Consider the following 15,429-nt stretch of genomic DNA (forward strand, 5'->3'; position numbering starts at 1 on the left):
TTCCTGGATAAGCAAGTATAGAATATGTAAAATCTTATATTAGTAAAATTTAGGTTAAAACACTGGGACTCTTGGGAAGAGTGTTTGTGTGCAATGTGCAGAAGCAGAAAGCTAGTGGAACTGCTGAGTGAAGGGTTAACTTGAGTCTTTCTGGCCCTGCCTGGCAGCTTTGCCATTGGAACTTCACAGGAAAACGTAAGTAGCTGATGACAGAGCTCTGAGCTCTGAAGTATAACAAGTCAAAAGTTAAAGTTTAAATAATGATAAGTTTGCAATTATTATTTTGGCCACAGGGTTGGGAATAGGGAAAGCTTGAAACTTTGGGGAACAATTGTAATTCTTGATTCTTTGTGGGATGTGGTTATTCTTCTGAATTTGATTTGGCAATGATTACACAATATCTTTTTTTTTTTTCTACTTGTTTTTGGAGTATCGATAGACTAGGCCAAGAAAAAGGCGAGAGAGCAAGTGGAGAGCGAGTGAGAGAGTGAGGTGAGAGTGAGGTGAGAGTGAGGTGTATGTGAAGAGTGAGTGTGAGTGTAAGGAGGGTGCATGTGGTGTGTGTGAAGAATGCGTGTGTGAGAGAGAAAGAGGAACACACAGAAGTGTGTAGGATTGTGGGAGTTCAATTAAAGAAAAGTGCACAGAACAAAAGCAGAGTGCAAATGAGAATGCACAGTGTGTGCAGCCTCAAGCTGAGAACGAGTGAGAAAGATTGCCTGCCGGTTTGTACCTAAAAAGTAGTCTGTGTCTGTTTATTGTGCGCCTTCCAGATATCCCTGCTTCCAGTTGAGAACTCCGATCCTGTGTCGAGGCTGGACCCCGACAATGATGAAGCTTGACCATTTTAATAGACTTTGAAAGAAAAACCACAGGGCAGGCAAGCTATAATCTGTCAGTAAATGGGGGACAGGAAAAAAGCGAGTGCAAAGGAGACTCAGTTCATGTGGGCTCAACTCGGGACCCAGAGGACCTACCAGAGCTCACGGTCCCAGGAGGCATCCGCGGACTCAGTGGCTCTGAGTCCTTGTCTGCAAACTTGGCAATCACGGTTAATAAAGGGTGAAGGTTTGTTCTTGAGACAGAATCTCAGCATGTGACTCTGGCTGGCCTTGAGCTCAGAGATTTGTCTGCCTCTGGCTCAAGAATGCTAGGATTAAAGACATGTGTCATTACTCTCAGTAGTGTAGGTTTTCTACTTTATTTAAAAATACTTTATTTTGTTTGTTATGTGCATGTATGTGCCTGCAGCACACATAGAGGCCAGAGACACTTTGCAAGTCCTGGCTATCCTCTATAGGACAGCTCCAGGGATCAATGCAGGCTTTATCCACTGAGCCAGCTCATTGGTCTACCCAAAGATGAGTTTAAAAAAAAAAAAAAGAAAAAAAAAAAAGAGCTTGGGACAGGAGCCAGAGCTCCAGAGGGACCCAAGAGAGGGCTATGGAAAGGTTAGATTGGCTCCAATATAGGAGGAAATCCCAAGAAAGAAGAAGAAAAAAAATCCAGGTTCCTGAGGTGGAGTTGGAAGTTCACACATGGTGAGATCCTGCCTCAAAACAACAAAACAAAACAACACCTCCCCACCCCGACTCTCCAATGTAAAATCCCCAAAAAGCTCAACTAAAAAAACTGGCCGAGTCTCGAATGCCTCAGAGCAGAGATGGGAGGGAGAAAGTATGTTGCCAACAGGAACAAAGGGAGGCAAGGCTGGCATCACCCACCACGGAACTCTGTTTGCACTTTTTCACTCAGTTTGTGGTTGAAGCTGGGTTCATGGCAGTTCTTTCAACATGAGTTTAAGTTCTGTGGCTTCTCATAACCAAATATGATGTTTTTTTTCTCAAGACCAACAGAAAAGACAGTATTTTCATTATTTGTGCAACATAGAGCCAGCGTTTTGCTTTTCTTTCTTTTCTTTTNTTTTTGGTTTTTTGAGACAGGGTTTCTCTGTATAGCTCTGGCTGTCCTGGAACTCATTTTGTAGACCAGCCTGGCCTCAAACTCAGAAATCTGCCTGCTTCTGCCTGCTGGGATTAAAGGCGTGCGCCACCATGTCTGGCTTCGCTTTTCTTAAATAGTCTAGACACTTTGCAGCTAGGGGTCAGTAAGATGACTTGGTGATAAAGGCACTCGTCGTCAATCTGACAACCTTAATTCAATTACTGAGACTAACATGGTGGAAGGAGAGCAAGTCCTAGGAGTCTTCCGATCTCCAACTGCACCATGGCATGAATACCCTTCCCCAACTCCTGGGGAAAAAAATCCACTGGATTTCAAAAAAAGGTGGGGGTAGGGCCTTACATTGAAACAAGAAAACAATTAATTCTTTGTTTTGTTTTGGAGACAGGGTTTCTCTGTGTAGCCCTGGCCATCTTGGACCGGGATGGCTTCGAACTCAGGATGGCCTCTGCTTTTCTCACAATGAGATTAAATTTGTGTGCCACCAGCGCCTGGTGAATAGAATGACTTCTATACAAAGAGATCAAAACAAAATCTAGCCAAGTAGCGGGTGCAACTACAAATTCATTAAAGGGCCCTCTTCTGCACTTAGAAATCTCCTCAGTAAACCAACCAACCAACTCCAGCAGCACAGCCATGCTTTAAATTCACGTTGAAATTCAGGAGCACGTAGGGTGGCTCCTGGATGGGTAAAGTGGGACAAACATTTTGAATGAACGAAAGAGGAATTAAAGAGACATACACACTTAGTACTACCTATAATTATTTTCAACATAAAAACACGCATAATATATATGGAAAAGAACTTAATGTTAACCACTACGGGGGTTAAAAAAACAAAAGAAAAAGAAAAAAAAGGAACTAATGACAAAGGCAGAGAAAAGAACCACGAGCTCAGAGGTCACTGTCTTAATCCAACATTGCTGTAGAGATAAGTTTTCTCCCAGCCAGCTGTTATCTGCAAATATCCCGGGGTTTAAAGATTACAAGCGAGCCCTGAACATGGAGCCCAAAAGAGATTCAAACTCTTTATGTAGCTGAGGGTGACCTTGAACTTTTTCCTGTTCTGCTTTCACCTCGGTGCTGGGTATTTTTCTGAGCCAAGAAATACAGCGTTGGTTTGTTCCCCACCAAAGACCCAAATACAAGGAGTGCGCGCCCACTAACACGTGGGGAGACACTACATCAGGAGCCTCTAACTCCTGGCCACACCCATACAGGGCCCCACAGGACGTTCACCTAGCTTTACCGAAACCTCGCCTCTTGCTAGGCAACCGAATCTCCGCGGCAACCGGAACAGGAAGGTGCGAGACTGCCCGGACCCGCGGAGGGCGGGCGCACGCAGCCTCTCTGGACTCCGAGGAGACAGGGATACACAGCGTCCCGGTCGCCATGAAAACAGGCCACACCCCGGCGGCCCCAGCCCGTGCCTGCCCAGTGCGCAGACGCGCGCGGCGTTCCGCGCATGAGCAGTGAGGCTTGGAGCCCGCCAGCCCGTGTCTCCGGCGCCAGCTACGCCGCTGTGGCTGTCACTATGGCCCATTACAAAGTGAGGGGGGCGCGGCGTGGCTCGGGGCGTGCGGGCGGCGCCGGGTGGGAGTTGGGGCGCGTGCAGGGCTTGGGGCCGGCGGCGGGGCGCGCCATCTTCCTGCTCCGGCCCCGGGCTCCGGTCCCTGACCCGCCGTGTCTCCTCAGGCCGCCGACTCGAAGCGCGAGCAGTTCCGGAGGTACTTGGAGAAGTCGGGGGTGCTGGACACGCTGACGAAAGGTGAGCCGAGGCGGGCGGCTGCAGCCCACGTCCGCGCGCTCTTGGCCAGGTGGGGCCCGCCCCGGGAGCAGCGAGGCCTTGGGGTCCCGTGGGTCGGGCGCACGCCGGCCGCGGGACTTTGCCTCGCCCCGGTGGTCGCTTTCAGCCCGGGACTGAAACTCTTGCAGCTGTTGCAAAGTCTCTCCAACTTCCGTTGCTTTCCCGCGAGCAGCCGCAGTGGACACGTTAGCAAGAGACCTTGAGATCCCAATTGCCCCCCGCCATATAGTGTGCAGGATTTTACAAATTTTTCTTTTGGACAAAGGCAACTAAAAATATGACTGGATTTGAAAGTGGGTTATTAAGTGGCTCTAGTCCCTGAAGCTGGAGATTCATAGACAGTTTGGGCTGTGGCTTTTCAACTCTTTCTAGTCTATAGTAATTCCTACTTTGTGAAGATATCATAATTAAAGTGGAATTACAATTTGAAAAATGCTTCAGAGCACATAAAAATGGTTATATTCTTTACTTTAAAACAATGGAAGCGTACTGTTAAAAGTGTATCCCTTCCTTTCTGGGTGTAAGGTTATAGAGTACGGTGATTGAACCCAAGGATTCCCTTAGAATAAAGCTAAACTGGCCTTAACAGTATATTGAATGCCTGCTACATGTTAAGAACTCAAAATTGCTTGGTGTTTTCAACGGAAAACAAGAATGGAATGCCTGGCAGGGATTGAAAACTTGTTCTCTTTGAGAATAGGAAGTGTCTGGGAAATAATTTGTATCTGCTTTTTAGGGAACAAAAGCTAGTGGAACATTTGGGAGAGCTTAGAAGAAAGCAGGGCTTTTAATTCTCTTACATGGATGAACTGACAAGTTAGAATTACTACTAATTTCCTTATGTCGTTGGAAGTCAATGTGAGCAAAAATATAAGGAACTACTCTGTGAGACCACTGTACTTTGTGGCATCAGAAGTGTCACAGATGGCTTGGAATTCTGGTAAAAAGCCCCTTATGTTTCTTTCATGTAATGATCTTACTCCAGCCTCGTCTTCTGGACACCAAGGATATAGCCATGGAAATGTTCCTGCTTTTGGGAGCTTGTAGCTTAGATAGGGACACACACATACATACACACATACACATACCCTGAAACACAGTGCCAGCTAGTGGTAAATGTCTAACTTAAACCATAGCAAGGATAAAGATGGGGCATTTTATTTACATGGAGTGGCAGAGGGAAGACCTTATCTGTATCTAAAGTACAGATAAGTATCCTTAACCTGAAAATTTGAAATCTAAATTGCTCCCAGATCTGTAACTTAGTGAGTATTGATGTGGAAAATTCCATACTTGACTGCATAAATTATGTCAGTCAAAATTCAGGAGCCTAGGAATATGTACTTCAAGATCATGTTCATATTTTGTGAATAAGGTCCATATGGAATGTAATTGAATTTAATGTTTAGGCTTGAATCTCATCTCCAAAACATCTCATTATGTATGAGTAGATAGTTCAACCTCTGGAAATAAACAGTGGTACACTTTTGGTCCCAAATAATCTGTGTGGGTAAGGTGGGGGAGTGAAATGGATGCAGGAGGTTGATAGGCAAGAGCAGTGAAAGGCTCTTGTATCTCCAATTGGAATACAATTGGAGATAACTGAATGCAGAGCCAATGTGCAGCCTTCAGGCTGTGTAAGAGAATGGGAACCAATTTTACAGGGTCAAACATAGATGCTTTATACAAGCTTACATTTTTCTATCAGCAACATTTCCGAGAGGATTTAAAGTTGTTTTTAACATGAAAACATTGTAAGAAGCCAGGCATGGTGACATGTTTTTAGTGCTCTGGTGAGGGAAAACAGATCTGCATTCACTGCTTGCCTGGAGCACGTATCAAGACCTGTCTCAAAAAAAGTAAACTAGAGCTAGGCTGTAGAGATGGCTTAGAGGTTAAGACTACTTGATACACAACAATAGGGACTAGAGTTCAGATACCAGCACTCATATAATAAGCCAGACAGGGTCTTTGTATAATTCTAGGGCTGGGGTTGGGGAGACACACAAGGATAATCAAGGCTTGCTGGCTGCTAGCCTAGCTAAAAGGATGGAAGCTGGAGGCTGAGGGAGACCTTGCCTCAAAGGTTTGAGGCATATGCAGAAGACCTAGACATCTTGTTTCATTTCTAATTGCACTTGATAAGCTGAAGTAGGAAGACTGCTTGAGTCTGAGACCAGACTTGGCTAAAGAGTAAAACTACATCTTAAAAACAAAAAAAAAAAACAAACTTAACCAACCAATCAACAACAGAACAATAACAACCTTCAAGACAATAACATCCATGAAGAAGGTGAATGGATAAAATAGCATTATAGTTATTTTGAGCAGGGTAGCAAACTTTAAAATACCTGGCTTTAAAACCTAGTTGCTAAGAGCCAGCAAGAAGGCTCAGCAGGTGAAGGTGCTTGCTGCCAAGCCAAATGGACCTGAGTTTGATTCCCAAAATTCACATGGTAGGAGGTATAGGTTCCTGAAATGTGTCCTCTGATTTCTACCATCCCCATCCCCCACCCCACTATGAACTAGTAAGAGTAAATTTAGCTTCTAAAGCAAAAGGGAATATGATTTGGTTGCATTCTCTTCAGATAAAAAGCACAATCATCCCATAGAAAAGAACAAAAAACTTAACACTTTGGAAGCTGAAGGGAATGGGGATGCAGTGATGGAAGGAAAAGGCAAGAGCACTAATAGTCACACCCTATGAAAGTTTCCATTCCTAGCCGGCCTGGTGGGGCGTGTGTTTAATCCCAGCACCTGGAAGGCAGCATTCTCAGAGGCAGGCAATTTCTGTCAGTTCAAGGCCACCTTTGTTTACTTAGTTTCTGGACAGCTAGGGCTGCACATAGAGATGCTACCTTTAAAAGTAAGTAAATAAAGACCAAGACTCAGTTCAGGTCAGTGGAAGTAAATGGAAGAAACACTTTTAAATGTACAATTTTTTTAAAGCAAAAAGTAAGTAGGGATTTGAGATAATGTAACATACTAAGAGATGATGGTCAGATAGTTGACATAAATGTGCAGGTTTCTCAAAAAGTTGTGTATTTTGGTGTAAAAGTACCTGCTCACTTGATGTTTTTCATATTGTCTGTACTTTAAATTATTAAAACTCAAGAACCCAGGACATGTAAATTGGTTTACAACAGGATTTCTTAGTTTGGACTCTCAAGTTAATGCACATTTAAGTTACATATTTTGCTTTTCTCAGATTTTTTAACACCTGTATGGGAGGGTCTGAGCCAGGAGGATTGCCATGAGTTTGAGGCCAGCCCAGAGTACAATAGTGAATTCTAGGTTAGCTTGGGTTCCCTGTTTTAGCCACACAGTGGTTCAGGAGATTTTTCAGAGTCCTTAGCACTAGTGTGGAGAGCTTGCCACTGTATATTGAATCCTAGGAGGACTTGTTTAGCAGATGAGTGAGAACAGTGTTGACAGGAAGTGCTAGCACAGTTTTAAATGTCAGTCTGAGCATGCTGACTGGTAATGTTTTTTGGTTGGTGCCTAGCCTGTCATACATGAAACTTAATTCTTGAATGTTCTAAATGGAATGCTGTTAATTACTAAAAGTTTCTTACATTTCTTTAACTAGATTACATTAGACATTTTGTTTTTGAGCTAGAGCTCCTTGTAGTCCAGGTCTCCAGCTAATTGCTTTTCCAGGAATGATCTTGAACTCCTTATTCCTCACCTCCTTGGTACTGAGATAACAGGTGTGTGACACCACAGCCAGCTTTCCTATGTTTCCATGTCCTACTTAAGTTAGCCTTGTATACAGCATTCAGGAGTGATCCTGCTACCTCCTTGCTTTCAAAATGTTAAAATATGTTTGTAGTTCTTAGCATCAATATTCAACTAAGTTTTTCTCAGTCTGGCCCTACACTACCTTTCCATTCATTATCCACAACATACTTGACACCTTAGTTCCCTTGTATGTGCTTTGAACTTTCCCATTTTTATCTGAAACACAGCTAGGTCTCAGGTCTGCCTCTGATGTTAAGTATTCCTCCAGTCTCATTCTGAAACTCACTAACCACTAGTGCAGTTCAGTATTCTTGTAGTATCTTATCTTTTACAATGTATTGTAAGTTTGTTGCTAGCAAGGACACTGTCTGACTTGTTCACCAATGTATGGACAGTCTTAGCAATCTGCTCACCATACAATAGGCAGGCAGTATTTACTGAGTTTCAGAATATTTCAGCCATCTACGCTGGAGACTTCATTGCTTCTCTTTCTCTTTGGTTTGCAGTGTTGGTAGCCTTATATGAAGAACCAGAGAAGCCCACCAGTGCTCTGGAGTATCCTTTTCATCTCTGAAGTAAAAAAGCCATATTTTTGACATTTTTATTTGTTCACATATATAGTAAGCTTTAAATATTTTTGTTTATTGAAAAAGTTCCTTTGAACCTTCCCATGGCCTTGGATAACTACTGGTGGTGTGGTGGGTGACTGTTCCCCTGACCTCATTTTGCTCTGAGTACATTCTTAACACTGATGTTAGTTTTTTAAAGCATCACTTAGGAGCTGCTACCCCGGAAAACCCAGAAATAGAGCTGCTTCGCCTAGAATTGGCAGAAATGAAAGAGAAATATGAAGCTACTGTAGAAGAAAATAAAAAACTGAAAGCAAAGGTAAATTTAAAAATGAAATTCAAATTAAAAAACAATCTTGTCTCTAATGATTATCTGACCAAATCCTTACTGCAGGCCAGGGATGTGTGTAGCTCAGTGGTAGAGCATCTGTCTGGCATGTGCAGAGGTCCTGGGTTTCATCTGCAGCATGATAAAGCCAGAGTAAACAAACCCAAAACTTGACTAATGGGCAGCAAGGAGGGACAATATCGGTTTCAATCAAATCCATGGCAAGCTTAAGCCTCATCTAGAAAAGTCCCAAGACCAACAAAAAATAGGATAGGCAAAGTATAATCACGGAAAGGGAGTTGAGAACCTGCATCAATAAAAAGTGGGGGATTGGTTAATACTGCTTAGAGTAAATGGGTAATTTTAAAGTTCTTAAGCAGTTTAGATCAGTTTAGGCCACTGCTTTGTTAAGACACAGTCTGCACTGTCTGAAGCATGCTAGCTCCAGGTCCTCAAAAGGACAGAAGTAAGCTGCACTTGATTTTATCTAGAGCTAAAATTTGCCTTTGTTCAAATTCCCATTAAACTTGAGCATCAACTCAAAGTCTTTGAGGTTTATCACATTCTGAACAACATGCTGTATTTCCAACTAACTGAAAGAAGTCAAATCTTCTGAAGTCTAGTGTTCTTATAAGGAACCACAAATTTCTATAAAAGAAAATGCAATCTCTTAAATTATGAAAGATGCTGAGGTACATACTTGGTAGCTGCTATGTAGACCAGGATAGCTTCAGACTCAGAGACCAGCCTTGCCTCTGCCTTCCTGGTGCTGATTTAAAGGCTTCTGGTACTTTTAAAGTCAGCTATTCCTTCCTTTTCATTGGCTGACCATACTAATAGAATCACGTGGTAATTGAACAGTTCAGTCATGAATCGAGGCTAAATTTAGTTCCCCAGTATTTGCTAAAGATTTATACAAAAAAAAGGCTTTTGTTAGGTTTAATTGTACTCAATTTTAAGTAAGTGAATGGTTTAAGAAGGATAAGTTCAGAAATTGATTACTGACTCAACTAAGTTGAATATATTATCTAATTTCATTGTGTTACTAAGTTTTTTACCCAACTTAAATAAAATTCATCTAAATCCTCTGTCTTTGCCCCATAGCTTGTTCAGTATGAACCACCTCAGGAGGAGAAGCGTGCTGAATAGGATTCTTCTCAGTTGAAAAGACACTGAAAACTGGTTTTGTATCACTTGAATAGCTTGTATAGTATATGATCTTTCCTGAAAAGATGCTATTAACTTTTAATATGTTAAATTCACTCATCACACTTTAATGTTATAAACACATATACATAGAATCACCAATAAAAACTCAATATAACTTTCTTTGGGTCTTAAAGCAGGAGAATCCAAAGTAGATCTTGAAGAAAAGCTAAAGAGCCACATAACTTTTTACCTTAAAAGACATTTTATTTATTATCCAGTTAGGAATGATGGTACTGGTTGTATTTTAGCTAGGAGATTTAGCATGGAGCTATTCCTTGGTCCAGGGCTTGAGCATAGTAGGCGCACTCATTCTTGACAGCATATATTTCCTGTGGACAGCTGGACATATCTGTAATGTACAATGCTTTTGCATGGGTTCCCATGCATCTTCTGCTCTTTTATAGAAATATAGTACAAATAACTCTTCTTTGCCACCACTTTGCCTTAGATCACTGTGTGTGCCAGTATGGACTCTGACACCACGTTCTCTTTCTATGCAATCATGCCCATCTGATAATGCTGCCTTGCTGTGTGTGCTTTAGTGCGTTCTGGTTGCACATTAGTCTGTGTCGTTTTCAGTTTGTGTAATGCTGCAGCTACCTTGATTGTAATTTACATAGCTTCCAAAAGAACTACACTCTTACCCTTCCTTCCTTCCTTCCTTCCTTCCTTCCTTCCTTCCTTCCTTCCTTCCTTGAGCACAGAAGAGAGATAAAATTCTAAGTTCATACACAAACTAGGATGGGAAAGATGAACCATTCACAGATCATTATAATATGTAATTATACAGTGACTTCTTTCCCCTCAAACATATTTTTTTGAGCCTTGAATTCATTTTATCTTTGTGATCCCCGTGAAGTAGGTAGGGTAGTGAAGGGAAGGTTGGGTGTTGAATTTTTAGGCCAAAGACTGACATAAAGATTTGTTGCTAACTGTAGAAACTTGGGCAGGTCAGTTAATGGTTTGGAGATTCACTATCCTCATCTGTACCATGAAAACATTTGCTGCCTACCTCACAGGGTTGTTGTGAGGTCAAATGAGAGAATGTATATGAAAGATTTGTAAATGGTAAAGTACTTGTTTTGTTAATCCTTTTCTTTTTGTATGGGACAGTCTCATGTACCAAGGGCTGGCCTTTAAATCCTGCCTTCAACTCCCAAAACCTGGGATTATAGGCATTCCCCACTACATCCAGCCCTTTCCCTTTTTTTCTGGGAAGACTCAAAGTCAGATATGTTATTGATAACTTGCTTTCTTCACTGACAGGCACATAAGCCCTTATATATCACACCTTCTATCCTTATTGTTGGACAGTTTGTCTTTAAATTTTGATCACAGCACACATCCTATCTGGTTTAACCAGTCGAGGTACTGGCACCTGCTGGAAACTCTGACCAAGCCATTTACAAGGGCATTGTAATCAGTCATGTTGTTAGGATTATGGCAATGGTCTGTATTTCTTCTAGTCACAAGTTTGTTTCTGGAGGGTGGCCAGATACAACTGAGAGAACATTCAGCTGGGCAGATTCTCGAGTGCCTTCTGGATGGATATCACTGGGCTAAGTGTTGGTGTGGTCAAGACCAATTCATTATGAGACACATGCAAACAACTACAAGGTGGATTAGGATGTACTAAGAATTGTAGGGATAATGAAACAGGGCTCCATGAGAATTTGATAGAGAGGGAACTTAGCTTCTTCAGGTAGTTTGTATGGTCATCATTTTGTTGATACCGCCAGCTACATTTTGTTTTCTGGCTACTAGTCTTTTTTCCCTCCACTCTTGTGGTACTATCATTCATTCATTCATCTCACTATATGTATGTAGCTGTGATTGGCCTGGAACTATGCAGTTGATGTTAGCCTCAAACTCATTCCTGTGCTTCCCAGGTGCTGGGATTAAAGGTGTGTACTACCATGCTTGGTTTAATCTTATATTTTTGGCAGTAGGTCTGTGATTGTCTCTTGAACATAATGTGTCTGTTGCACATTAGCTGCAGCATGTGGGCTAGACTACTACTTGCAGGTAGAACTGACTTTGACCAGCCATTGATATTGAAGAATTCAAGGTCTGGGGTTGGAAAGATCACTCAGTGGTTAAGCGCACTGGCTGCTCTTCCAGAGGTCCTGAGTTCAATTCCCAGCATCCATGTGGTGGCTCACAACTGCCTATATTGGTTGTGCCCTCTTTTGACATGCATATGTACACAAAGATAGAGGACTCACACATTTTAAAAAAATCAATAATGAAAAATAAACAATCTATCTTAGAAAAAAGATTTTTGAGGTCACTGGGCATGGTTAGCCACCAAATTCAGGTCCTCTGTAGGATCAGTGCATGCCCTTCACCATTGAATCCCCCTTCCAACATTTCTTTCTATCAAGGACTTGAATGAAGACTATACAAGATGATGCTAAATGGAATAGGAAATGTAAGGCATCAGTTCAGTTCCTGCTACACTTCAGCTGCTTCATCCATAAAATAAAACTTAGGGGCTATAGACACGGCTCATGGGTAGATGTGCTTGGGTGCAGGCCTGAAGAACTCAGTTCAGTCCCTGAAGCCCACAAGTGGCAGGAGAATCATCTCCTGAGAGTTGTCTTTCGGATGTGCATACCTGCATGTACATAATAAATATAAAATTAAAAGTTCTTACCAGACTTGATAGTACATGCCTATAATCCTAGCACTTGAAGGCAAGAGGGTCAGGAATCTTCGAGTCATCTCTAACCACACAGTAAGTTAGAGGCCAGCCTTGGCTATGTAAGACTGTCTCTAACCACCCCACAAAAAGTATGTGTGAATTTGTGTATGTATGTGTCTTCACATTTTGCCTACCTTACAAAGTTCATGTCAGGATTAGATTAAATACATTGGATATAAAAATGCCTTGCAACTGTAAAGGACTACTTGCAGATCAGTCAGTAGTACTGGCACATCTATAAGTACCATAGAATTGGAAAGGTTGGTCGTAGACTACTTTGGAACAGGTTTGAACATGAAAATCTAGAGTACCTATACTGCTGGGCACAAACAAGTATAAAGTCCTATAGTGGTTAAAGTATATAGTTATACAAAGTGAGTAGGGTTTCTGATAAAATATTAGTTCTGGTGATCTCTAATGTGAGCATTTATACTCCAAGGAAGCTTAAAAGTCCATTTTGTTGGAAAACAGAAATATTGTCCAGGTGCTAACTAAAAAAGGTCTTTCTAAAAGTCCTATTGTTACTCTGTAGGTACCAGGCATCTGAGGGATGCTGACAAGCATGAATGCATTTTAAGGAAGAATGATCAATAGGGAGAAGGGATGTGAAAGCATGGGCGAGTTGTTCAGTGTGGTTGTCACCAGCTACAAAATTCAGTTCCTCAATCACACCACTAGCACTTGTAGCATGTGGTGCACATGTGGCCAGCAGGTACTCTCCTGAACAGTATAAACACAAGAAAGACCTCAAAGTCTTATACACAACAGTACTGTAGAAGCAGTGTGAAGCAACTGAAGAAACAGGGAACAAAGAAGACTTTTCGGAGCCTGGAACTCATGGTTCTATCAGGTTGAGAAGACTTGGTGTGTAATAAAGACTGCATTTGAATAGTAGAAGGACTGTTGCGAAGAAGTGACTACTGTTTTGTTCCACTTTAGGCTTTGAGGAGAGTTTGGTTGCTGGCCTGAAGCTTTATTTTGAAACTAACTTTGATATTATAGCAGGGAATAACCTTGAACTTCTGGTCTTGCTTTCGATTCCTTGGTGCTTTGATAACAGGCAAGTGCTACCAGGTCTGAGTTAGGTAGTGCTGCAGATGGAGCCTAGGGTTTCGTGAAAACTAGGCAAGCATTCTATCAACCGAGCTGTATCCACAACCCCTTGAATAAGAAACTTTATAAAAATTATTTATTTTTATTTTATGTGTATGAGTGTTTTGCCTGCATGTATTTATGAGTACCACCTGTGTGCCTGGCATCCTTAGAGGGCACTGGATCCCCTGACACTTGATAGTTGTGAGCCATCATATGGGTGCTGGGACTGAATGTGGATCCTCTGCAAGAGCACCAAGGGCTTTTAACCACTCAGCCATCTCTCAAGCACAGAATAAGAATTTAAACAGAACAGAGTTTTTGAAGATGGCTTAGTGGGGAAGCATTTGTTAAATAAATGTGAGGTCTTGAGTTTGAATCTCCCAAATTCACATAAAGTTGAGCATATTTATGTCAGTAATCTCAGTGCTCCCATTGTGAGATGGGAGGTGGACAGGAGTCAACCCAGGAATTTACAGGCTGGCTAGCTTTGCATATGCAATGCTAAACAATAAAGAAGAAGAAACGGTTCTAAAAATCAAGGTGAAAGTTTTTAGATATCTGCGGTTGTCCTATGATCTCTACTCATAGTTCGCCCAAAAACTTAAACCTTTTATCAAAGCTACCGTTTAATTTGATTTCCCCTGGCACAGCAGTTGGTTCTCTGAATCCATAGATTAGGCTAACTGGATTGGAAATATTTGGGGGGAATTGTACTAAATGTGTAGACTTTAATTTTACACGTATGCAATATAGTGCAACGACTATTTATACACAAATCCCATTCTTTGAAAGGGGTTTCTAGCTTAGGCTGTCAAGGATGTGTAGAGTGGGCTGACTTAGAACTTTTTGGGGGGAATCCTATACCTGCCTCTGAGATTTACAGATGTGGGCCATCATGCCTAGCAAAGACACAATTTCATTTTTCATTGTACTGGTTATTATATTTAATTCAGAGATACTATAAAGTACATGGAATGACCATAGTTCACATGTAATAGCCTATATTAGGAATCTGACCGTCTTCCATTAGGTTAACAGGATTAAGGGTGTCCTGAAAGCATTCTCCCATTGATACTGAGAGACATGCATATTTAAGTGCATTCTGCCTATTAGGTACTATGGAGTTGATATTTTTTAGGTGAAGTTGTGATGACCTCCGAGGATAACTTCGAGGATCAGGTATAACCAAAATGCCAGATCTACTAGAGCTTACTTTTCTCTCCGCAATCAAATCAATCTGTCTGAGTAGGAGATGAGGCTATGTGGTAGAATTTGCCCTAGCATGCGCAAACGACCCCGGATTTCATCCTTAGCCCTGCAAACAACATAGTCACCTTGTAAAACCAAAAGCCCTACTCCTATCCCAACTCCTTTTAAGTGTACAGGGCTGTACTTTAAGGGTTGTCAAATTTCCACTTCAGGAGTCCGAGACATTTACAACTTTCTGAAACATAGTTTGGCAGTAATCATTTGCCTTCATTAGTCCTAATTCCTCTAGTGTCTAATCACTAAGAAGTAAAGTACTCAGTTGCTGGATGGGATACTGTAGGAGCAGTAGGTGGGCGTGAAGATGGAGTCGGTAGAATATAAGGGCAGCAGTATCCTATCAGCGATCTGCTTGCGGAATGATAAGATGTTTTAGCATGCTTGTATCTTTTTTCCTTATCGAGTTCCAGCAATCAGCACGGGCAAGTTATCACCGAGACTCCTAATTGCCTTTGGCTCACACGACCTCCTGTGGACTTCCTCACCCAATTCCAGAGCAATTCATCTGTCCTCATGGCCTTTTCCCATAAAAGCTGTACTGAGTCAACTTACACAGAAGTCCAAACTCTGTTAAGCTTCAAGCAACTTGAGGGCATGGAGGGGCAATTCAGTTTGCAGTGCCTTCCTGGTACCCAGGACCTGACAAGCATCACTAAACACTGGCAGGGCAGCTGCAACAAGGGAGGGGGCACAATGAATTCTTACCCAGACGCCTAGAAGCATCTTCCCTGCGGTGCTCTCGGAGCCC

The 15,429-nt window shown here is 42.0% G+C and overlaps 1 protein-coding gene across 1 annotated transcript; it reads left to right on the forward strand.

The window, feature by feature from the left end:
* The first annotated feature begins 3,255 nt into the window (after positions 1-3,255).
* On the forward strand, positions 3,256-10,705 carry Mycbp (MYC binding protein). Its single transcript, XM_021200441.1, has 5 exons — positions 3,256-3,511; positions 3,658-3,730; positions 8,017-8,065; positions 8,269-8,398; positions 9,512-10,705. Exons 1-5 carry the CDS (start codon positions 3,428-3,430, stop codon positions 9,554-9,556), a joined length of 381 nt encoding a protein of 126 aa, XP_021056100.1. The 5' UTR covers positions 3,256-3,427; the 3' UTR covers positions 9,557-10,705.
* The last annotated feature ends 4,724 nt before the right edge of the window (positions 10,706-15,429 follow it).

This window comes from Mus pahari, chromosome 6 (assembly GCF_900095145.1).
Source record: "Mus pahari chromosome 6, PAHARI_EIJ_v1.1, whole genome shotgun sequence".
Classification (NCBI taxonomy): domain Eukaryota; kingdom Metazoa; phylum Chordata; class Mammalia; order Rodentia; family Muridae; genus Mus; species Mus pahari.

What these genes read in the sequence shown, in the direction of transcription:
- Mycbp (XM_021200441.1), top strand. Translation starts at nt 3,428, where the DNA reads ATGAGCAGTGAGGCTTGGAGCCCGCCAGCCCGTGTCTCCGGCGCCAGC. An exon ending in TCACTATGGCCCATTACAAA is followed by an intron (nt 3,512 to 3,657) that starts GTGAGGGGGGCG and finishes GTGTCTCCTCAG; the next exon opens with GCCGCCGACTCGAAGCGCGA. An exon ending in ATAAAAAACTGAAAGCAAAG is followed by an intron (nt 8,399 to 9,511) that starts GTAAATTTAAAA and finishes TTTGCCCCATAG; the next exon opens with CTTGTTCAGTATGAACCACC.